The 23,961-nt window shown below is 47.5% G+C and overlaps 1 protein-coding gene across 10 annotated transcripts in view; it reads right to left on the minus strand.

The window, feature by feature from the left end:
• The window catches only part of DNAI7 (dynein axonemal intermediate chain 7), a 51,728-nt gene that overhangs the window by 23,975 nt on the left and 3,792 nt on the right, over positions 1-23,961 (minus strand). For 8 of the 10 annotated variants that reach the window (XR_008307572.1, XM_053251432.1, XM_053251430.1 and 5 more), the window contains 10 exons: positions 20,335-20,428; positions 19,310-19,401; positions 15,459-15,560; positions 13,952-14,089; positions 12,052-12,198; positions 11,407-11,510; positions 8,842-9,127; positions 4,777-4,888; positions 3,389-3,546; positions 1,484-1,634 (listed from right to left, as the gene is read on the minus strand). Coding sequence is in view for 9 of the 10 variants with exons in the window: in XM_053251432.1 (XP_053107407.1) it covers positions 1,484-1,634; positions 3,389-3,546; positions 4,777-4,888; positions 8,842-9,127; positions 11,407-11,510; positions 12,052-12,198; positions 13,952-14,089; positions 15,459-15,560; positions 19,310-19,401; positions 20,335-20,428 (1,384 nt within the window). In the remaining variant the exon portion in view is untranslated. Of the gene's footprint in view, positions 1-1,483; positions 1,635-3,388; positions 3,547-4,776; positions 4,889-8,841; positions 9,128-11,406; positions 11,511-12,051; positions 12,199-13,951; positions 14,090-15,458; positions 15,561-16,084; positions 16,164-19,309; positions 19,402-20,334; positions 20,429-23,961 lie in introns of all 10 variants that reach the window. The other 2 variants (XM_053251433.1, XM_053251426.1) reach the window with 2 other exon arrangements.

The following is a 23,961-nucleotide window of genomic DNA, read 5'->3' on the forward strand; positions in this document are numbered from 1 at the left end:
TGGGTGGTTCTGGGATTGGTAGGTTTTCCTGAGGCTCCCTGAAAAATGTTCAGAAACTACAGCCAGTCCAAAATGCAGCTGCTAGATTATGGTCAGACTCTCAACACAGGGATTGAGCGACTCGTCACAGTATCATCTTCATTTGCTCCCAGTTCATTTACAAGCACCATGTAAGGTGCTGGGTGTCACCTTTAAAGCCCTAAAGGGCCATGGACTAAGGTATTTGAAGGACCGCCTCCCCCAATATGAATCTGTAAAAGCTTTTAAGATCTCCAAGAAGTGCTTTAAGAGCTCCGGGAAGATTCCCACCACTCTCAGGGGTTCCACTGGCAGTGACCCGGACAGGGTCTTTTCAGTGGTGATGGTGAGCTTATGGAACTCCTTCCCCCTTGAATCCTCAGCAGGTTTCCTCCAGTGTTCCCTCTAACAGGGATTCCCTGTTAGGGGAATACAAGAGAACCCGTCTATGAGAGGAGAGCCGGTCTTAAGGTAGCAAGCATGACTTGTCCGCCTAGCTAAGCAGGGCCCGCCCTGGTGCATTTGAATGGGAGACCACATGTGAGCACTGGAAGATATTCCCCTCAGGGGATGGAGCCACTCTGGGAAGAGCAGAAGGCTTCAAGTTCCCTCCCTGGCACCACCTCCAAGACAGGGCTGAGAGAGACTCCTGCCTGCAAAAATAACCATGTACACCACTCTGAGCTCCTCGGAGGAAAAGTGGGATATAAGTGTAAAATTAATTAATTGATTGACTGATTGATTAACTAGCCTTGAAGAAGCCACTGCCAGTCTGTGTAGGCCAGGGATTCTCAGCATTGGGTCCCCAGATGTTATTGGACTTCAACTCCCATAATCCCCAACCAAAGGCCGCTAGGTCTGGGGATTATGGGAGTTGAAGTATTTATTTATTATTTATCTGTGTAAACTGCCCTGAGCTATTTTTGGAAGGGTGGTATAGAAATTGAATGAATGAATGAATGAAGTCCAATAACATCTGGGGACCCAACGTTGAGAATCCCTGGTGTAGACAATACTGAGCTAGAGAGACCAATGGCCTGACTCAGTATACAGCAGCTTCCAATGTTCCTGGATGTTGTTGACTACAACTCCCAGCACCCCCAAGCAAAAGCCATTGCAGCTGGGGATTCTGGGAGTTGTAGTCAACAAAATCTGGGAATCCCTGTTTGAGGGAACACTGGCTTCCTCTCTGGCAGCCTTTCACCCAGTATCTATCCTTCACCCTTCTATCTTTAAGCAAGCATCGTTACATGCTGAGCCAGTTTTTATTCCTTTGCTGGGATTTTGGTGGTCGCTTTGCACACCCCATCAGCTGCTCTCGTGTTACCCCACATTTTAAATGGTGTTGAAGACTGTGTTTACCTGGGTGTGTGGTTATTCACCACTTTCAGTACCCTTTGAGTAGAAAAATGGCATGCAAATATAATTAATAACATACACATCCACTCAATCAAGAACATCGCACCTTGGGTATCCCATCTTGCAATCAGAGGTTCTTCGAAATAGATCACACTCTTAAGAAGCTGTACAGTCAGTCTTACAGTCACAAGAGAGGGCTCCTCACATTCTTCTAATGTGGCTTCATAGGGACAGATTTCCAACCCTGTATCCAGCACCTTAGCAAGGAGATGAGAAAACGTAACACAGTTTTTTCACCCTATTCATTTCTTCCCTTTAACATTTGACTTGACTCAAAGGGACTGAAAATAGAATTTGGTTCAGCTGACATTCTGGGATCACCTCCTGTGGGCCGATTCATGCTCCCAAGTAGCGATGTCACCAAATTCCGTATTTCCTAGCTCAGAAATAAGAATTTCAGTGGTCTGCAATGCCCACCTCAAATGAGAGACAATAGGACAGACTGCTGGGTAGTTATTTTTGTGTGCTTGTAATCCACTCTGTGTCACCTTGGAGACCATTTGATAGAAAGGTAGGGTACAGGTCTTCAAAATAAGTACGTGAATAAATAAATAACAGCATACTGTGATCTATACCAGGAGTGGGCAGACTTAAGGCTTTGGGGAGCTTGTTTTTTGCTAGAGCCTAGGGAGCTACCAACATGAAATAGTGGCTGGAGGAGGCGGAGCCAGACACAAAATGGCGGCTTGGGAAGGTGGAGCCAGTCACAGAATGTAGGCTTGTACAAAAATGTACATCAACAGAATTTTAACATCAAGACCCCTGAATTCCAGGAGAATTTTGCTGCAAGTCAGGAAGGGAGCAAGAGAAGCTGCTTCCTGGGGGAAGAAACTGGAGAGAAAGTAAAAGCAATCTACTACTCAAAAGAGAGAGATTAAACATGGCATGGCCATGATCCCACTCAGCCAGCCAACCAGATTTGAAGTTCTGGCAGGAAGGAGAGGGGAGGGAGAAGCAACCCTAAACATCTGAGAGTTACTTCAGATAAGTCTGAGAGCTACCAGGAGCTCCATGGCTGCCTAATACCTGCCCCTGAACTACACATCCAAAGATCAGCTAGACTGAAGGGAAGAGGGATCCACTGCGTCCAATAGCCATCCCCTCCCATAATAGATTATACTCTTGCTTTTTAAAAATAAATGACAGCTGTGATTATACGGATGCTGGATGCTGCCCTAATACCAAATTCTGCAATTGTGGAATCCCATGTATTTCCATGGGTTCAAAGATTCAAAGACTACGCCGGCCCTGCCTTAATATGGCTCTGTATGGAGGGGATCATTTTCTTTTTTTAAAGCAGGTATGTCTCTTTCCCCAAGACACACATGCCAATAAAATATACACAGGATATCTAGAAAAGCAGAGCTGGTCAGTGTGCTGTGCAATGTTTGGATTCTTTAGCAAAAACACACGGTTCTAGTATTCGTTGAGAAGAGAATTAAGAACATGCATGCCCTACTAACAATTAAGAAACCAAGCGTGGTCCAGAGGGGCATATAATGGTCACAGGATGGAACGTATGTGGGGGGCTGGTTTGGATGATGCCATCCCTGCCTGCACAGTTAGGAAGGGGACATAGCAAGAGCATTCCCATTAGGACCTTCTCCATGGACATCTCAACACCTTCCCGGCACTATCACTTGGGTAGGGGCTGTACAGATAAATGGCTCCTCTATATGTGCTCCAAACAAAGTATGTGGAATGCGTGTAAAAGGGGCCATTTGGATGGAACGCCCCACACACACAATAAAGAGATGTGGCAGGAAGGTGCCATTATGTTCTCCATGGACATCCTGATGTTCTTGGCACCACCCCTTCCTAACAGTGTTGGCAGAGATGGTATCGTCCAAACTGGCCCTAAGTCACACAGTTTGTGTCATCCAGCAACTGCACCCTTATTGCCCCCAAACCTGCTTCTCTTCCCCTCCATGCCCTACTTCCTGAACATTACTTCCACCATGTTCCATCCTTTGACATTTTTGGCTTGAGGCGGGAGCTTCAGCACATCAAAATGGTACACGCCGCCCACTGTCATGAACTGGTTCAAATCCACCATGTAGTCCTGCAGATCCTCTTCTTCTTCCACGCTCCGCAGTGAGGAAACTCGAGCTAAAGAATAATCAGATGTGATGTGTCACACTGGGCAATGCTGCACTTGTGCAAGGCTGCTGCACTAGCTGGTTGCACTATACTGGGAGCTTGCCCTCCAGACTAGTGCTGCACTAGCGCAAACTATATATTTGCCCTATATATTTTGCAGGGAACCTTTGTACTATTGCGCAACAGCGCCGTTCCAAAAAAACCTCCACGCAGCAGCACAGCAATGCTATCTTCTTGCACTAGCACAATTTTGTTCGTTGAGCATGCACAGCACTACACAGGAAGTCAGCCATTGTTTTTAGCAGAAAACCATACAAATCCACCACGCAGTCCTCAAGCTCGCCCTCGTCTTCCACAATCTGCAAAGAGGAAACCTGAGCTAAATAAAACAACAGCCAAATGCGATGTGACCAGCTAGCCATTGTTCCCCATTCTAACGTATCCTTTCAAGTTGAGCCGAGATAGTGCCCCATCATTTCCAGTTCAAAACCCCCAGCTTGAGTAAAGACCTGGGCTTCTTGCACAGCAGGTTGCCACAGCTTCCCCCCCAGATCTTCAAAAACCATTCAGAAACCTGTGGCTTCCATTCAGGACACTTCTCTGCACATACACGGTTTCTGCTTCCCAACATGAAAACTGTGAATATTTGTTGAATGTGTCCTGAATGGAATTTGTTGAATGAGGGGGAAACCACGACAGCCACCCCGGGATAAAGAGCTGTTTCGCCACAAGCTTCATCAGGGGCTGGTTCCTGCCTGCAGCCTGTAGAAAATGCTTTTCTACTTTCGTCCTGTATTAGTGGGAACCTTGATTGCAGTTGGGGGGGGCGGGTTTTGACTCCTAGTCAGGGACTGGCACTCAACCCCTCGGGGACCGGCAGTGGTCCAGGGACCGGTGGTTGAGAAACTGTGATTAGAGAGAAGCATCAAACTAGACCTTTCCTGATAAACTTGCAGGGCACGGACTTGCCTCTCACTACTCGCATCGCTGTGCTTAACGGGGTCACCGAGGCCCTTGATGGGGGGCTCAGAGGGGGCTCCCATTCACTGTAATAGTCAGCTGCACCAATTATGAATGCTCCAATGAGGGTGAGGACAAAAAAGTGGGGTGTGGGGGCGGCAGAAGTTCATCATGTCTGACAGGGATCGCTCCCACGGTTTGTACTCAAAGGTGGGTTGTGCTCCAAGATATCAGACAGGGGCCACTGTGCAGCAAAGCTTAGATGGTTGGACCGGGTACCTCTAGAAATGGAACGGATGATTGCAGATTTCCTGTCGAAAGAGTCTCTGGAGCTTTCCAGCTTGAGGGTGGAGCTTTTGGTCCCTTGCAAAGAAGGAGTGCTTATATGACTCTAGGTAAGAGAAACAAACATACAAAACAAAGTCAGGGTTAAGACCAGCATTACAGCAACCTTTCCTACTTCTGCAGTTTACAGCATAATACCTTGTGAGCACATGGGTGGCCCTCTCCAAGGCCATCCACATCTTAAGCAAAATATCAGCAAAAAGGCTGATCGGGGATCAGGCTGATCAACCTGTTGGTCAGGGGATCAAAAAGGCTGATCAACTTGCTGGTCAGGGGAGCGATTCACTTGAATCTTTATTTTTACATTTATATTCCAGAACAGCATATCTATCACATATGTCCTTGTTTTATTGTTCTACCTCATATTTCCATTCAACTATTCCTCCAAAGAGTTCGGGACAGCTTACATGGCTTTCCTTCCGCACCTCTCCTAGTTTCATCCTCACAAGAAGTAGCTGAGAGAGAGAGAGCCTATTGTGCAAGGAGGCTGCTCACCATGCCCAGTTCAAAACACCCAGCTAGCCTTCGTGTGTGGTCAGGGGTGGTTCCTCCATGAGGCAGGGTGAGGCAGCTTCCTCGGGTGGCAGATTCTTGGGGTGACAGCAGGACAGCAAGATGTCCCCCGCTACCCCCATTGGAGCAGCTCGTCAGGACCAATCTCCTCAGGACCAATCTCCTCAGGACCAAGACTCCTCAGGACCAACCCTGGCAAGCTTTGCAAAGAGCACTTCTCCCCACATTCTTTGCAAAGTTTGTAAGGAGCAGAAGGAGAGAAGAGGAAGCTACTGGCAACCACCCTCCTCCCCACCTCTCATGCCACTTTCAAAGCTTGTAAGAGTCAGCTGAAAGTGGGATGCCCACACCCTGGGTTGTGGGGCAAGACAGCATTTGGTAGCTAGTCTCAGGCATTGCAGTACCTTGGGCTGCCCCTCTGCATGGAGCCAGACTATTTCCAGTCACACCCAATTAAATGCAGCTACTGCACATAGTGCTAGGGCATTCTTCATCATTCCCAATTCATAGAAGCATAGGAAGTTGCCTTATACTGAGTCAGACCATCGGTCCATCTAGCTCAGTATTGTCTACACAGACTGGCACCATCCCCTAAGGGGAAAATCTTACAGTGCTCACACATGGAGTCTCCCATTCAAATGCAAGCCAGGGCAGACCCTGCTTAGCAAAGGGGACAGGTCATGCTTGCAACCACAAGGCCAGCTCTCAAAACAACCAGGTTGCCACTGTGCACTATTTTGGAAGAATATACTTTTTATAACGATACTAAAGTTGTGCCATCGAATCGGTGTCGACTCCTGGCGCCCACAGAGCCCTGTGGTTTTCTTTGGTAGAATACAGGAGGGGTTTACCATTGCCATCTCCCGTGCAGTATGAGATGATGCCTTTCAGCATCTTCCTATATTGCTGCTGCCCAATACAGGTGTTTCCCATAGTGTGGGGAACACAATACGAGGAAACATCTTATTAATCCACTTTAACTCCCTCATCCCCTGGCAGGACAAGGGAGCTTTCTGTTTCATATCTCTTGGCTGGTTCAGAAAGAGCAGCAGCTGAAAATACAACTACTGTAAATATTTCACTATTGCTGTGAAACAGAATCCTAATTGGTTAATAACAAACCATTTAATGATTTTAAAGACAGTTAATTTTTAGTTGTGGATATTTAAAATTCTACCTTGGGAGGTTTGTGCTATAGCTTATGAAATATAGGAGGTGTTTTGTGTTTATCTGTGTTGCTATTCAAAAGATTAACTGGAAGATATTATTTGTAACATTCTGTATTTCAGTGCTATATCTTGATTGTGGAAAGGTCTGTGGACCAAACACACACTTCAGATAGATTGATAGACAATAATACCCATCTTATTATTTCTACCTGACTTCTCAGCCAAGATTGGCTTCCACTGGGGCACACAATTAAAATTCAAGGGGGAACAAATCTCACAATCAAAATGACTACTGGGAACCTCCAGCTACAGAGGCAACTGGTTACTGAATTGCAGTTGCTGGGGAGGGCTGTTGCCTTTGTGCTATTTGTGGACTTCCTGGAAGTCCCAAGTCGGCCACGGTGGGAAACAGGGTCCTGGATTAGCTGGATCTACACAGATATGAACATATACAAACCTGTCTTTTACTGAGTTCACACCATTGGTTCATCTAGCTCGCTGTTATCTACACCAAGGGTTCTCAGCTTTGGGTCCCCAGCTCCCATCAGCCCCAGGACAAAGGCTATTGTGGCCGGAGATTATGGGTGTTGTAGTTCAACGTCTGGGGACCCCAGGTTGAGAACCTCAATCTACAACTCTCCAGGGCTTCAGTCAGGGGTCTTTCCCAGTCCTACCTGAGGGTGCCAGGGATTGAACTTGGGACCGTCTGAAGGGAAAGTGTATACTCTTCTATTGAGCTGTGGCCAGTTCTCTTTGGTCTGAACTAAAAAGGCTCTTTGGACCCAAGGAAGATCCAAAGGGTTCTTCTTACGTTCTTAGCACAAATGCAACCAGTGACTTCCTGATTCACAGCTCAGTAGGCTTGTTCTCATGACCATACACTGGGAAAGACAAGCATCCTGCCAGCTTTGGGAGTGATGCCCACTCCTAATTTTTATCGTGTGCAAGTAAAATCCTAGGTAGGAGGAGGGGTAAGTGACTGTGTGGGAACCTTGTGCTGGGAAGGGCAGCACTGTCCTGCTCAGCACCTGTACTCAGCTGTTCAATGAGGCCAGAGGAAAAGCCTTCCTACCCAGCGCAAGGCTCCCATATGGGTCACTTCCCACGCTTCCTACCAAGGTTTTTACTTGCACACCACTGTTCCCTCTAAAGCGTGTGCATGTGCGCAGGCTCACAAGTTTTCTGATGTCCGCTCAGTTAATTTTAGATCCCGCTCAGGTTGAATCAGGAAGGCCCCATTCTGAATGCACGCGCACACATGGTGCCTTGATACTGCCACCCAGAACAAACCTCAGTCAGCACAGAGATGACATAAATTGGAGGGAGCACTGCTGCACACCATCAAATGCACACAGAATGCACACAGGAATGCACACAGCTCCCAAGGCTGGGTAGGACTCTTGTCCTGCCCAGTTTATGGTCATGAGAACAAGTCTCGTCTCGAACAGCCTCTTCACTGCAATGCACCAACAATGTTGCCCTTTCCCCTCATAATATACCCTCAAACAGCATGGGGAAAAGCCAGCACGGTGTAGTGGCTAGAGTGCTGGACTAGGACTCGAGAGACCCGAGTTCAAATCCCCATTCAGCCAAGATACTAGCTGGGTGACTCTGGGCCAGTCACTTCTCTCTCAGCCTAACCTACTTCACAGGGTTGTTGTGAGGAGAAACATAAGCATGTAGTACACTGCTCTGGACTCCTTGGAGGAAGAGCAGGATATAAAATGTAAAAAAAAAACCCCACCATTAAATATGTGGATATAAATTATATTGAAAGAAGATCAATAATTTATATATGCCTGCAGCCTTGGAGAAGCCGCTACCAGTCTGTGAAGACAATACTGAGCTAGATGGACCAATGGTCTGACTCCGTATATGGCAGTTTCCTATGTTCCTATGGTATAGATAAATAGGATGTAATGACCAAACATTCATATTCATATAGTCTGTTGGAAATCTTCAAGGAGACAGAATGGACAGATGGCAGATGATGGGAAACAACTGATGGATTCCCTCTGAGAAATACCCATTGTCCAACAGAAAAACAATAGCAGGACACCACTGCTGACACTTTTCCAAGATTGATTGAACTTATAGGACACTTGAAAAAGACACATTGAAACAGCGTATAATATTGGATAGCTGTTGCGGTCTCATAGATCTCAATATTATTGTTCTATTGTTTGTACCTATGTATTGTTATAAATGTTTGGTCATTTTGTTTTTGGTTATATTATCAGGATCTGTCTTGTTTTTATGTACTATATTTCAGCTCCTTCACGCTGTTGTTTTGTCCTTTCCCCTCACCCAACTGTACCTGTGGTTCCCTTAAGGTGTGCCCAACGACGTTTTCCAAACAACTTATTTCTGAGGTCTTTCGAGCCCTTTCTTCTGTCTCTTGCACAGTGATCTCAGGCACTGCCCGTACAGGCACTGGAATGTCCAGGTCTGGCAGCTCTTTCGGGAAAGCCCGTAAGGGGGATATATGGTCATAGTGGGTGTGCAGGATGCGCACCGCAATGTCGCAAACGGCTAGTTGTTTGGGGATCTCAAACCCATTGCATGGCTCCTTATCTTCGTTATAAAAGGTTTGACTTCTGAACCTGGTTGCAAGGCATGGAAAGCAGAATGTTGTTCTACAAAAGGCAGCAATGTCAATGGCATATACTTATTTAGTAAAGCTTACAAATAAGCCATTCTCAATCCCATTCTCAAGAGCTTTATACACAAGCGCTGTGCTGATAAGTGACAGAAATGGTGTAGCACACAAGGCCAAGGTCATGGCTGATACAAGGTCATGATACAATCATGAAATCATGAGACAGTAATGATATCATGAGACAAGGTCAAGGATCATGATAAAAATCAGAGTTGATACAAGGTCATGATGCAATATCATGATACAGTTATGATATCATGGTGGATACAAGGTCAAGTATGATGATAAAAAGGGGCTATTTTCACGATTAGCAAAAATCGGGCTAGGAGAGCCTAGCCCGATTTTTGCTAATTGTAAGAATCACCGGGCTCGGCTGTGAGCCTGGTGGCTTTTGAGCGGCTAACCAGCTCAAGTAACCTGCCCCTTAGCCCGAGTTAGCAAAGCGGGCGCTCCGCAAACCCAGGCTATTGGATCGTGAGTAGCCGTGGCGCAGCTCCGCGGCTACTCACGAGGAGACCTCCCCGGGAGGGGAGGTGAAAAGCCGCCTCCTGGCTCCGGGGGTCTCGCCAGCATGCCCTGCGTGCTCGCACAGGTCATGCTGGAGCCTGCGGGGGCCAATTGGACCCCACTCCCCCCAGCCACCGCCGGCTCCGTCACGGTGCCGACAATCGTGTGGGCGGCCAATCCGGCCGCCCAGGGCTCCCTCCCCGCTCACCGCCACAAACCGGGTCTCACTGATCGTGAGACCCGGTCCAAAGTCATGGTTGATAAAAGGTCATGATACAATTATGAAACCATGGTGGATACCAGGTCAAGGATGATGATACAAAGTCATGGTTGATACAGGATCATGATATAATTATGATATAATGGTTGATACAAGGTGAGGTATCATGATACAAGGTCATGGTTGATACAAGGTCATGATACAATTATGATATCATGGTTGATACAAGATCAAGTGGGAGATCATACAAGGTCAAGGCGCACTCCCAGTGTTTCCACAGGGACAATCTTGGGGATTGCAAAGAATTACTTTATGAAGGTCACATGCCTTCTGGCCCAACTAGGCTTGGGATAAAACGATTTATTGTCCGTACACGTAGTTCTAAGTAGAATAAATGGAGCCTACTTTCTGCTTCTTTTAACATGGTGGCTGTTACCTAGGACCCCCTCCCAATGTGCTGTGCATTTGATTTGTACCCAACTGTCAGCACATGAGTTACAAAGGCGTGTAATCTATACTTTGAGTGGCTGCCATCTTGAAACAACATGGTGGACAGGGTGGGGGAATACTCTCAACCAGGGCTGTCCTTTGGATATCAACAACTAGAGGCCATCTCCCCAAGGCCCACGTGATCCCAAGCCTTACACCTGTGGTGGCAGCACGGAAATGCCAGCCTGGAATCTCCCTGTCCCCAGTTCCGCCAGCCCCACCTCATCAGCTGTGCTCCTGACCCAGCCATCCCCCTGGTGCACTCTACTTGGCAGGAGGGCAGTGCAGCTCCAGCTGGGATGCTCTCCACTGCTGTTCACCCAGGGAAGAACAGAGCCCAGCCACTGAGCGCAGCCAAAGCAGAGCACGCCATGGGGGACAGCTGGATCAGCAGCTGCTGTGCAGGCTCCAAGGCCACTGGCGGTGGGGATGGAAGCTGATGTAGTCAGTGAGGCTGGGGCTGGTGGGGCAGAGCAGGCTGGGGCAGATCCAACCACAGCTGCATCTCTAAGGACCAGCCCCACTCAGCTCAAGTTAAAGCTGAGGCAAGGAGAGGCGGGGGAGAGAGGAGGGAATAAAGAGAGACAGGGAGAACCCTATCAATAAAAAGACACAGAATCTCCTGCGTTGGAAGCAGTGTTCCCTGTAAGAGGGCATCCCAGATGTTGTTGACTACAACTCCCAGAATCCCTAGCTGTAGTGGGCTTTGGCTGAGGGTGCTGGGAGTTGTAGTCCACAACATCTGGGATTTTCTGTTAGAGGGGACACTGCTTGGGAGGCTTCCCTGGAAGAAAAGACTGGACATTTAAACTTATGGTCAGTGTAAAATATCCTGAATGCAGGACGGATGTCAGGCCAGGGTGACTGGCCATGTCACCATCGTCCAACAGCCGTGCCATCCTGACTGTATACGTTTAAGGGTACTCGCCGACGATGATATGGGACCAGGCCGTGCGGCAGTGTCTCCAACACCAGAAAGGCAATGGCCAGCTTTTCAGACTGTGTACCTCGGGTTCTTCTTGAGATTTGCCCAAATGCACAACGTGATGCCAGCCTCTTTGATGACGACCTCCATGTTTCCACTTTCGGATTCGGCATAACTACTAGCTTGCTGAAAAGATCATTGAAACAAAGGATACTAATATGCCAAGCTAAGGAATTGTAGCACCAGTCATCAGGAGAGGAGTTCTAGTATTTTTTAATCTCTGTGTCCTCAGAAGGTCCCGGAAGCTCATGTGGGGACGGGGGAACACAGTGCTGCTGTTTTCAGTGGCAGCCCTGTGTTGAGAACAACATGTAGGACAACATCCAGAATGGTTTGTGAAAACAAAATGGCAACTGCCAGCCAGTGGCCTCTAAAAGGAACTCTTCCAGGCCTTTTCAATGTTAAAAAAGAGTTTTAAAAAGCCGGGGAAGAGCCCACTGCTGTTACAGGTAAGTCCTGCCACCTGCCCCAACACCAGTTAAGGAACCAACTGTGGGAAACAAAAATGGTTCAAATTACCTATAAACTGAATACTAGTACAACTGAACCAATAATTAAACAAATTGCATTTTAATTTTTTTAAATTGTCTTTCTTTTAAAATAACAAATGCACATTGAATAATGGCACCAACATTTTCTTGCACGGCCTTAATAAGAATCTCTTTACCTTCAGCAGTTGTTCTGTTGCCTCATCATATTTCTGGTGGAGAAGAGTCTGCAGGTGCAGAATGGTGTCCTGGTATTGCTCCACATCACTTGCACTCAGCTCATGGAAAGGGGTGTCCAGGATATAAAACTCTAACCTCTCGATCAACTGGAAGACATCACACTTTCCGTGTTGGCTGGTAAAGCCACATCTTTCGGTTAAAGGTTGAGCAAAGGGAGCTGTGTTTGCTCTCTTTCTGGTTTTGCAAAGAGCAACATATTAGAACAGAACGATAAACTATGCGATGGGTTCCAGCTGGAACTGCTGTTAACTCAAATGGACCCTAAGCTGGCTTACTCTCAGTTCTATAAAATGGGTAAATGTCAGCATCCACTCAGCCTCTAACCCAAAGCTGACCCTCTTGGAGAAGGAAGAGCATAACCCAGCAAAACCCCCAGGCACAGCCCCAGGGCTCCCTTGAGAGGCCTGATAGATATAGGGAGCCCTGGGGCTGTGATGCCACCCAGTGGACCTCCTGTCCTAGCCCCAGAACCCTAGGAGCTTGGCTACTCAGGGGACACCCCCCCCCGTGGGTCAACTCAAGAGGAGGGAGAGGCCAGCTCAGACACCAGCTTTGGATCTGGGACTGCCCGAGCTCAAGGAAGGGACCAGGCTCCTGGTTACTATCTCACCCTTCCACACGGAGCAAGCCTTTGCTGGGTCCGCAGCAACTAAACGGAGCTTCTGCCTTGCTGGACTCGGGACTGATTGCAAGTCTCATTGGTGGGTTTCTGATGCTTTCTTGCCAGATGGTGTTGGGAAACTGGCTGCTTCTGGACGATGCGGGAGCAAAGGTCCCCGCACAACGATGAACCCAGAAACATGCCCGTCCCCCTGACGATGACCAGCCAAAGGGAGGCTAGCCACATTTACAGTGGGTGCCCCTATTCCCTTACCTCCTCACCCCTCTCACAGTCATAAGGTTTGCTAACCATTATTAAAAACTGCTCTAACATCAGAAGCTGGAAGTTGGGAAGATGCCTCTAGCGTCTCCTTTAGTTGTCTGCCTTTGCAGATCTCCCATGTGGGAGTAAGTCCCATGGATATGGCAAAATATGGGTAAATGTGGATGTGTTTTTAAATTCCAAGAAACATCTTCCTTGGCTGCATCTCAAGTTGCTTTTCGCATTTCCTATGATCAACTGTTCCTGTTTGCCATTTGGCAAATGACTAGTAGTGTGACCAGAGGCGTTCTTACCCCAGGACCTTGGGGACCCAGTTCGTGGCCTCCAAGGTCCAGGGGAGCCTCCAAAGACCCAGGGGGGCCTCCTGCCGCCACCCCACCCCACCGCTGCCCTGCAGTGCCGAACCGCCATGCTGAAAACTTCCAAGAATTCTAGCCATGCCATGTGTGCGGCTGGGGTGTGGGGTGTGTGGGTGTGAGCCGAGCAGGCCTTTCCCCACCCTTGGTAGCGGCATAGGAGCAGGAGTGGCCGCTGGGCTGAGCAGGCACATGGAGCTTCCTCGCAGTTCTCAAGGGCCACTGGGTTGCACAGTTGAGCCTAGTGGCTGCTCCCGCTCCACCAGCTGACGCCACAACCACGGGGGTCGGGGAGGCCTGATCGGCTCACCCCCCACCCCACCCCCACACCCCCTGGGCATGCACATGGTGCAGCTAGAATGCTTGAAATTTTCGGCGCCACAGTTCAGCACCACAGGGCAGCAGTGGTGATGGGGTGGTGGCAGGAAGGCCTCCCCTTAGTCTTTGGAGGCAGGAATAGGTTTAACTCTTTTTTAAAAATTAGCTTCTCAGTTTTAACTCACCGTGGGGGGACTCGAAAGCCCTTCAGGTCTGGGCACCAAAATTACCTCGGTGCTCCCCTGAGTGTGACTACTACAGATGATTGCTAGGATCACTTACTTCCAGCACTTTGTTGCCTTTCTCAACCACATGTTTAATATCGGTATCTTTCTCTTCTTTCCACAAGCTCATGAAAGTGTTGATTTCTTGGGGGATTGTTGGGTCTGGACTCCCATCACAGCCTGTGTAGTGCTCCCACTGGCAAAAAATAAGATACACAATACTTATTGCAACACAAAGGTAGGAGGAAGGGTGTGGGAAGGGGAGGGCTTTGAAATGGACATAGATGAATATGGTTGATGGCAGGGTGGCTAACCTGAGGCTCTCCAACTGTTTGTTGGACTACAACTCCCATCATCCCCCACCGCAATACACTGTGGTGGTGGTGGTGGTGGTGGTGGTGGGGCGTTGTAGTCCAACAATAGCTAGAGAGCCTCACGTTGGCCAACCCTAGTTTATGGTCTTCTGCAAAGCATCGTCTTTGGCCTTCATTAAAGAGGGCCATTTCAGGACCTGCGAGCTAAGATCTACTTGTCTTCAGGGCACCAGCGCCATCATTCCTGGGACCAGGGTGGCCCACATTATTGAGGTGAGTGAGGCAAGGTGCCAAATGAGGCCACTCAAGAGACGTAGGTTTCTGGGCGGGGTATAAATTTAATGAATGAATGAATGAATGCTGCCTTGCTCCCCAGCCCTGGTCAACCCCCTTTCAAAACAGACCTTTGCAATTTTTGAAACTGGTGCAAGGGGCAGGGGGGCTTCCAGCAGCCTTTCCTTCTCTCCTTGTGCGTCTTGCAAGATTTGCAAGGAGTGTGAGGAGAGGTGCTCTTTGCAAAGCTTAAAAGGGTCAAATCAGTCCCTAAGAGCTGCTCTGATGGCAGGGGCAAGGGGGTATCTTGCTGTCCTGCTGATGCTCCAATAATCTGGCCCCAGAGGCAACTGCTTCACCTCGCCTCATGAAAGGGCTGCCCCTGCCTGGGACTGAACTCTGGTTCCCATCCAGTTTACCCTACTCTGCAGGACTTCCCCCATCTCCAGCTAAAACATTCTGAAAACCTTTGCCTGAAATCTTGGAGATCTGTTGCCTGTCAGAGGAGGCAATACTTAACTAGATGGACCAAAGATCAGACTCAGAATAAGGCAGCTTCATATGCTCACATTTGTCTCTGAGCATCTACACAGTGCCACTCCTTCATCACTGAACAACCACAGTGTTCTCGCACTTTGAATCAAGGAGTGCAGTTTTCTAAAAAGGTGGGCCCTCACAGGCGTCTGAACTCAACCCCCCCACTCTTTTCTTCAGAACGAAGCACAACCTAAAGCACCTTGACAACATTCTGAAATGCAAAATTCCATCCAGACATGTTCCAAAACATTCAGAGTTTGTAGATTCTGGTACTACTCCAATGCCACTGCTGAAGCTTTCTGCTGGTCTTCAAAACCTTTACAATACTTTGCTGATTCTCATTCTCATTCTTTCTCTCTTTGCATTTTCCTTAAGAAAACCAAAGTTTAGGGCAAATATCCTCTGGTTGTAAATGCAGGGTGATTTGAAAGCCAATCATACCTTAGCAGAGGCTCTAAATTTCTCCTTCCACTGAGCTGCAGTCAAAAAGTTTTCTTCGAGCACCTCAAGCTCCACAAGTTCAAGCCCTCGGCGATCTTGATCCTGCATGAAACACGAGGACCTGATGAGGCTTCCTGGATGACCTGGGGCTGGTAACCTACTCTCAGCCTAACCTACCACACAGGGTTGTTGTTAGGATAAAATGGGGGAAGTCGATCATGTATCTAGTGCTGCTTAAAGGGAGAGCATGATAAAAATATAATAAATAAACAACCTTCATCTCCGGGCATGGTCTGAAAACATATGATGCAGCAGCCTTGCTGAAGTAATCTGAGTCTGGTCAGGACCTAGACAGGAGATTGTCTGACAACTGCATGTACACTGTCATCGAGACATTTTTGGAAGGGCGGTATATAAATCAAAATAAATAAATAAATTGTGGAAGAAAGATGCTGTGGAGCACCCAGCAGACCATCGATGGTGGCAATTGGCCAGGAGCAACCATGTCCATCCATGTGGTGGTGGTGGGACATGGCCAGGCCAGAGCCAGAGATCAGCCATTGTAGCAGCTGAAACAGCAGGGATGTAGCTGACCAGGCATGCAAAGAGGAAAGGAGATGGAGCACCTGGACACCAGCCAACGCGTGGTCTCGTGGGAGGACCAGTTCCTGGGGCTCAGTTTCCCATGAGATTTGCAGCAACTACCTGGAAGTTTTTAGACAGAGAGCCAATAAGGAGGAGAGGCAGAGGGCAGTGAGCCAATGAGGAGTGAGGAGTAGAGGGCAGTGAGCCAATGAGGAGTGAGGAGTAGAGGGCAGTGAGCCAATGAGGAGGAGAGCAGTGAACTCCATTATACTCTTGGCAAGTGCTCAGAAAGAGCCAGAGGCAGGAAGCCTGAGGAGACAGGACTTCTCAGTCATTTAATCTCCTCACTCCTACCATCTACTCCCCCATAACTGAGGTCGAAAGAGGAATTAGAGGCCATGAGGCAAGGGCGGGGATTTGGGAGCCCACAGATGCAATATATCAGTGAAACAAATATTCAAGTTGTGGGAAGTAGCCTGACAGGAGATGGGAGCAGTCGTACAGGCGTAGACACCACAAGGAATCACATCCTTCTGCTAATGACACAGCTCTTCCCAACTTCCAGCCAAATCTAAAGAATGTGCGGCTCTCAGTATGCATTTGTAGTGCAACAAGAGAATCTCACTGAAGCAACACAGAGAAGAAAATCATCCGTAACAGAATACATCCACTCATAATGACACCCACAGGCTTGCGACACTGCATTCGAACTGCGCAGGCGCACCTGAGCTGGAGGGTCGACTGTTCCCACTCTGCCCACCACTACTGCCACCACGGGCGAGAGGGAGGCCTATTTGCCTCACCCCCCACATGGGTGACTGACATCTCGAAGACGAGGGCTCGCGGCGTCGGTGGGGTGGAGGGCTCGTGGCGGTGGCGGGGGGCTTGTGGCGGCAGGAGGCCCACCCCACCCCGGGCCTTGTAGGCCATGGGCTGGAGCCCCAGGGTCCAGGGGTTAGAGCACTTCTGTTTGTATGTAGTCCAGAAACAGCAGCGGGTCCAGAATGCAGCGGCCAGGTTGGTCTCTAGATCATCTAAGAGAGACCACATTGCTCATGTGTTGAAAGAGCTACACTGGCTGCTGATAAGTTTCTGGGCAAAATACAAGGTGCTGGTTATTACCTATAAAGCCCTAAATGGTTGGGCCCTGGGTATTTAAGAGAAAGGCTTCTTCACCATGAGCCCCATTGCCCATTAAGATGATCTGGAGAGGTTCGTCTGCAGTTGCCACTAGCTCGTCTGCAGCTACTTAGGGGTGGGCCTTCTCCGTTGATGCCCCAGGGCTTTGGAATGCATTCCGTGTTATTTCAACCATCTCTGGCAACTTTTAAAAAGGCACTGAAGACACATTTATTCACCCAGGCTTTTAATTAGATTTATAGTTTTAATACTTTTAATGTTGGGTTTTAAACGATTTTAATGTTAATGATGTTAATGTTTAAATTATTTTAATTGTAAACCACCCAGATACGCAAGTTTGGGACAGTATAGAAATAATGTCAACTAAATAAATAAATCTGAGATGGGTAAGTTGACACATAACATGATGAAGGAATGGCTATGTGAATTGTGTTGAACTAGCTGAAAACATGGGGCTCATTTATTCTGTATTGGAATTTTAATTGTGCCATATGTTTGTTTCTGCAATTGATAATACACAATTAAAAGGATATCTTTAAAAAAGGAAGTATTCAGAAAATAGCCCCAAAAGGTCCAGTGCATTCCAAGCTACATCCAGCTCTTCAAAAGAACATCATCATCAAAGTCATTAAGAAGTATGCAAACTAGCAACTTTTTAACAACTTAATTTCATTGTTTGTACACTGAAAACTTTCAATCTATAGAGGCATTTGAATCTATGAGTGGCGGAAAAGACTTTGCACTGCATGGTTTTAAATATGTTGATGTTATGGTTCATTTTGCAGAGTCTTTCCCTGCTGAAGAACTGGATAAAAACTCTTAATAATATTATTAAGAACATTTATATGCCACTTCCCAACAACAACAAAGATCTCAAAGTGGTTTAAGTAGCAAGGGAAATTGAAAGGAAACGGTTCCAAAACTGTTCTTACAACGAACTGACAATGGTCCAGATCAGATGACACCTCTCTCCTGATCTGGCCCTCTCTCCTGATCTGGCCCTCTACATCCATGTGCAGTCAGCAGTAATGTAACGACGATGAGGACACTCCCTGGATGAGATCTGGGATGGGCCCCTATCACTGTTGCTGTCACTGCTGCCACAACCCACCACTCACCTGCTGTTCACTCATGTTCTGCCCGCCCACCCATCCTTCTTCCCTTTGCCAGGCTGGGCCATGTCATAGTCTAATGTCATTAATGATGTCACTGGCACAAGTCGGCATCATGACATTATTATTTTATTTTATTTATTCAACATATTTTTATACCGCCCAAAACTTACGTCGCTGGGCAGTTTACAAGATAAAAACAAAGGTAAAACATTAGTTAAAAACAAAAACAAGAAATTTAAAACACAACAATTAAAAAAAAATAAAAACCAATATTCTAAAAACAACATTAAAACAATCAAAACAATCAGTTAAAAGCCTGGGTGAACAGATGTGTCTTTAAAGACTTTTTAAAAGCTGTCAGAGATGGGGAGGCTCTTATTTCACTAGGGAGCACATTCCAAAGCCTCGGGGCCCATCCCCGAGTAGCTGCCAGATGAGCCGGTGGCAAATGCAGACAGACCTCTCCTGATGATCTCAGTGGGTGGTGGGGTTCATGACGAAGACTGTGTTGCAGCTGGCCAAAGGAGGCAGGCCAGCTGCAGTGGTAGCATGGGCAGGCAGTGGGGGTTGCAAAGGCTAGCAACTTTCATGACTGGCGGCGGAAACAGGTCGCAATGGCATGGCGCAGCAACATGGGGCACCCAGAGTCCAGATGACCAAAGAGAAAGGGGTGATAGTGGGGTGGGGTGGGGGAGCCTTTGGCAGTCCCTGGAAGAAATACAGTCTATGCACGTGAAATCTAACACAAGCAGATCAAAACCAGATTACCAGACTTTTTTTTCAGGGAGACAAACATTGGATTTCACACAAGGAGGCTAGATTTGAACATTCCACCCCATGTGGACATACAAGGGTGGAGGAGGCCAGCCAAGCACACACTTGCTGCCTTTGGCATAATCGGCTGGATCCGAGAAAATGCCCTCCAGCCCAGCCCAATAAGTTATAGACATTTAGAAACACAGCCTGCAAAGCCTGCGATAACTGATGGTGTGTATGCATAGGTGTACTGACTTTAGCCTCCAGTAGTTCCGTCTTCTCTCTTTCAATCCTTTCCTTTTCAATCCTGGCAGCTTCTTCTAGTTCAGCTCGTAATCGGGCTTCCTCTGGAAATAAGATTGTCAGCAAGACAATGAAATAATTACTGGGCTTGTCCTCCCCAGCTCTTGTCCCCTGCTATTGAGGTAGGACGAAATACCATCTGGCCCAACTCCTCTCTCCCAGATTATCACTTCCTCCCCCTCCAACCTTGCTTTTTACCTCGCAGATGATTGCATGAGTGAACACAGCTCCCAAACTAGGCAGAACACTTGTCCTACCTAATTGTAATCATGTGAACGAGCGTAATATGTTTAAAAGAATATGGGCACATTGTTGCAATGACAAGCTCACCATTACAGGACATCGTTACATGTCACAGGTTTCGCTTTTGTGGTTTTGAACTTTCATAGATGACTTCCTGGGACAGAAATTTAGCTATCAAGGGAGGTAGTTTTGATCTTTCACAGAGTTTTCTGGTTTGGATTTTAAAATTAAAAAGAAAACCCCTTTAACTTTTAAATCTTTAACCCTGCAAAGGAGCAGCCCATGCTGCTTCTCAGCTATGGGGTTGGGGATTTAAATGTTAATTTAAACTTTTAAATTGCAACTGAATAAAAAAGAAGCTGTCTCTCAGCTGAGAAGTGGCTTCTCTTTTGCCCAATTTGGATTTAAAAGTTAAAGCTTTTTAAATTTTAAACTGCCACCCCAACGAATGAGCAGCTGGTGTAATTTCTCTGTTGCGTGGCTGGAGATTTAAAAGTTAAATAAACCTAACCCAGGAACCTAACCTCATTTTTCAGGTTTGATTTAAGTTTTGAAATGTGCAGTTTTAACTTTCCCCGTTTTTTTATAGAAAGTTACCCCTGTGACTCCTGTATCATCATTCCATAGCAACCCAAACAGACAGAGATGTATGGGGGCGGGGGGGATGATCAATAACTAGGGACCCAAGGTGGGGAACCCCTGGAATAAGAGATAAAGTGTGCAATGCACTGTACCTTCCTCAATCATTCTTCTCTCGTCCTCCTCTTTTTGCAACCTGAGCCGCTCAGCTTTGCTAAGTTTCTTTTTTTTACCACCGCTGCCAGCGGACTAAATGCAAAAAGGAAATTAGTGTTATTATATACAAGTTTATATATATATATATATACACATACATACACACTAGCTGAACCCACACAGAGCTTCTGTGTGGCAGTACACTTCCCCCACCTTCTGTCCACCTCCCCCGCCCCCTTTTGCCCCAGTCTCCTCTCCCCCGCCCCCTTCTGCCCCAATCTCCTTCCCCCTGCCCAATTCTGCCCACCTCTCCTCTCCCCCACCCCCTTCTGCCCCAGTCTCCTCTCCCCCACCCCTTTCTGCTGAAATTGTCAGCTTCAAGTCCGCACCCTTAAAGAAGGTCCTCTAACGACCAGGATGCATTCCCAGCATCCTCTTCCCTGCCAAAGTTTCATGAAGTCAGTGGGTGCCCTTCCATAGGCCACAAAGAAGAAGGCGGTAGACCCCAACCCGGACAACCCTGCTCCAGTTTCAGGAGCATAGAGTGTGCTTTGAAGGCTAGTTCCTCCATGAACGGCAGCCACTGAAAACACAGCTCTCGATGGTTGCCACATAGATGAGGGTGTGCCGAATGCCAGTAGGCTAGTCCTGGTAGGAGTGGGGCATGGTTCTCATGACTGGACAGCCAGGGCAAGTGGGATCTGGTCTGCTCCACCCTCTGTAAAACTAGATACAGAAGCTGGATATCCTTGCCACAAGCAACCTGGGCTGGAAGGAAATGTATAAAATAAGAACAGCCTTGCTGGATCAGGCCCAAGGCCTATCTAGTCCAGCATCCTGTGGACTACAGTGGCCCGCCAGATGACTCCGGGAAGCCCAAAGCAAGAGCTGAGGGCATGCCCTCTCTCCTGCTTTTGCTCCCCTGCAACTGGTATCCAGGGGGACCTCTGAGGCTGGAGGTAGCCTATAGCCACCAGACTAGTAGCCATTGATAGACCTGTCCTCCGTGAATTTGTCTAAGCCCCTTTTAAAGCCATCCAAGTTAATGGACATCACCACATCCCGTAACAGGGAATTCCATAGATTAATTACACAGTGGGGAAAAATACTTCCTTTTGTCAGTCCTAGATTTCTTGGAAATCAGTTTCATGGGTTGACCGCTGGTTCTAGTGCTGTGAGAGAGGAAGAAAATGTTCTCTCTGTCCACTCTCTCTACCCCATGCATAATTGTATACAGCTCTTATCATGCCTCCCCTTAGTAGCCTCTTTTCCAAATGAAAAAGCCCCAGTTGCTGTAGCCTTGCCTCATAAGGAAGGTGCTCCAGGCACCAGGATCATCTTGTTTGCCCTCTTCGGCATGCACCTTTCCCAGTTCTACAATGTCCTTGTAGAACATGTCCTCAAGATACGGTGACCAGAGGTGTATGCTGTACTCCAAATGTGGCTGCACCATATATTTGTATAAGAGCATTATAATATAATATAAGAGCATTTCCATTTTCAATCCTCTTCTTAATGATCTGCTGTACACTGAGTCAACACTTTCAACAAGCTGTCCGCCATGACTCCACCTCTGTCTCCTTGTCAGTCATTGACAGTTCAGACCCCAACACTGTATATGTGAAGTTGGGGGCTTTTGCCCCAATATGAATCACTTTGCACTTGTTAACACTGAACTGCATGGGTTCTGATGATCATGTAAATCTGAGCAGCCCACCTTCTACTCTGATTTTAACGGCTGTGTGAACCTGCCTTATAAAAATCTAATGTAGAAACTATCAACCTGAACATTTAAAAACTGCAGGATAAAGGCAGCAGTGAACATACTGAAATGTGTCCAAAGTTAAAAGCCTGGGAAAATAAAGAGGTCATTGCCTGGGGCCTAAAGACCATTAATGTAGCCACCTGGAAGCTTCACAGGGAAGAAGATCCCTGAAGCAGGTTGCCACCACTAAGAAGGTCTGTTCTCTCATTTCCATGCCTCCTGCCTCAGCTCGGATGGCAGAAGCACTGGAGAAAAAGCTCTGGTGGTGAATGCAGTGAACGGACAGATTAGATACATAAGAAGCTGCCTTACACGGACTCAGACCATTGGTTCATCTAGCTCAGAATTGTCTACTCTGACTGGCTTTGGCTCTCCAGGGTTTCACATAGAGATCTTTCCCAGCCTTACATGGAGATGTCGGGGATTGAACCTGGGACCTTCTGCATGCAAAGCAGATGCTCTACTGCTCAGCTACAGCCTCACCCCATAGCATCCAGTAGCATCCCACAGCATGCTGGCATGGGAGAAGGTATTCTTTCAGGTATCCAGGCCCTAAGCCATATAGGACTTCCAGGACTGATCCAAGGCATTACAGTGCCTGAGGTGAGGCACCAAATGCTACCTTACCTTATGCCCCTGGCGGGGGCCAGCTCCCCTTCAAAACTGACCCTTGTGCTTCTTGCAAACTTTGCAAAGAGAGCATGGAGTAGAGAGCAACCGATCCTACTCTTACAAGGAATGTGGGGAGGAGGAAGAGGATGGTCTCGAAGTAGCTCTTTGCAAAGAAGTGGCTCCGACAGAGAGCAGCTTCAATGGCCATCGGCAATGGAAGGCACATGAGGCGGCGAGAGGCATCTTGCCATCCCACTAGCACCTCAATAATTTGCCGCTTGAAGCCTCTGCCTCACCTTGCCTCATGAAAGGACTTTGAGTATCAGCACCAGCATTTTGAACTGCCCTCAGAAATAGACCAAGAGCCACTGGGCAAGACATCCCATTCCCTAATCCCAGTTAGCTCCTTTCTAGTTGTAGTTTGCATTTGTTACAGTCGACTCCACATACTGCACATTGAAGTAATCTAATTTAGGATCTTCTGTAGGGAGATGGAACTACAGTAATACTGACCCTCCAAGCCGAGGTACAGGTGTGGAGGGGGAGTATATGGGAAGTGTCTTTCCATAACATACACATTACAAAATGAGTAAAGCCCCTTGTAACATATATGTGAATGAAGTATTCATGGCTATAAAGCAGGGCTGAACAACTGCAGCCCTTGTTGTTGGACTAAAACTCCCAATCATTCCTCACTATTGGCCACTGTGGCTGGGGATGATGGGAGCTGTAGTCCTTCAACAGCTGGAGGGCCCTGCTATAAAGGAACACTGAGAAGTCAGAAGCTCGTGCAACAGGAGGTACTACTGAGACCCAAAATTTGTTTCGCAGACCCCACTTGCTATTAAAGTATTCCCTGAACAATGACGGGAACTTTCTCAATTTCTTCTTAATGCATAGATCATATTCCTATAGAAACCTAAAGCAACATGAGAAGTCAGGATTATATTGTGGTTTGCTAATGCAGTTAACAATTCACAGTTAGAACTAACCACAGTTCCCTGAGCTTGGATGGAACAGGGAAGTGTGGTTAGTTCCAAAGTGGAAGTTTGCAACCTTCTCCTTGGTGCAGAGAAAGAAGAGAGAGAAGGGGGACACACAAGTTTGTGGGGAAAGCAGGCTCATTCAAGATCATGTGAACTAGACCAAAGACTATATAGGCTAAGTCTTTGGGGTCAGCCGGACTGGGGCAGCAATACCCCTCTGGGGAGAAAACTGTTCAGGGTCTTGAAATATCTTAAATAAGCCC

Source organism: Hemicordylus capensis, chromosome 5 (genome assembly GCF_027244095.1).
Source record: "Hemicordylus capensis ecotype Gifberg chromosome 5, rHemCap1.1.pri, whole genome shotgun sequence".
NCBI classification, from domain to species: domain Eukaryota; kingdom Metazoa; phylum Chordata; class Lepidosauria; order Squamata; family Cordylidae; genus Hemicordylus; species Hemicordylus capensis.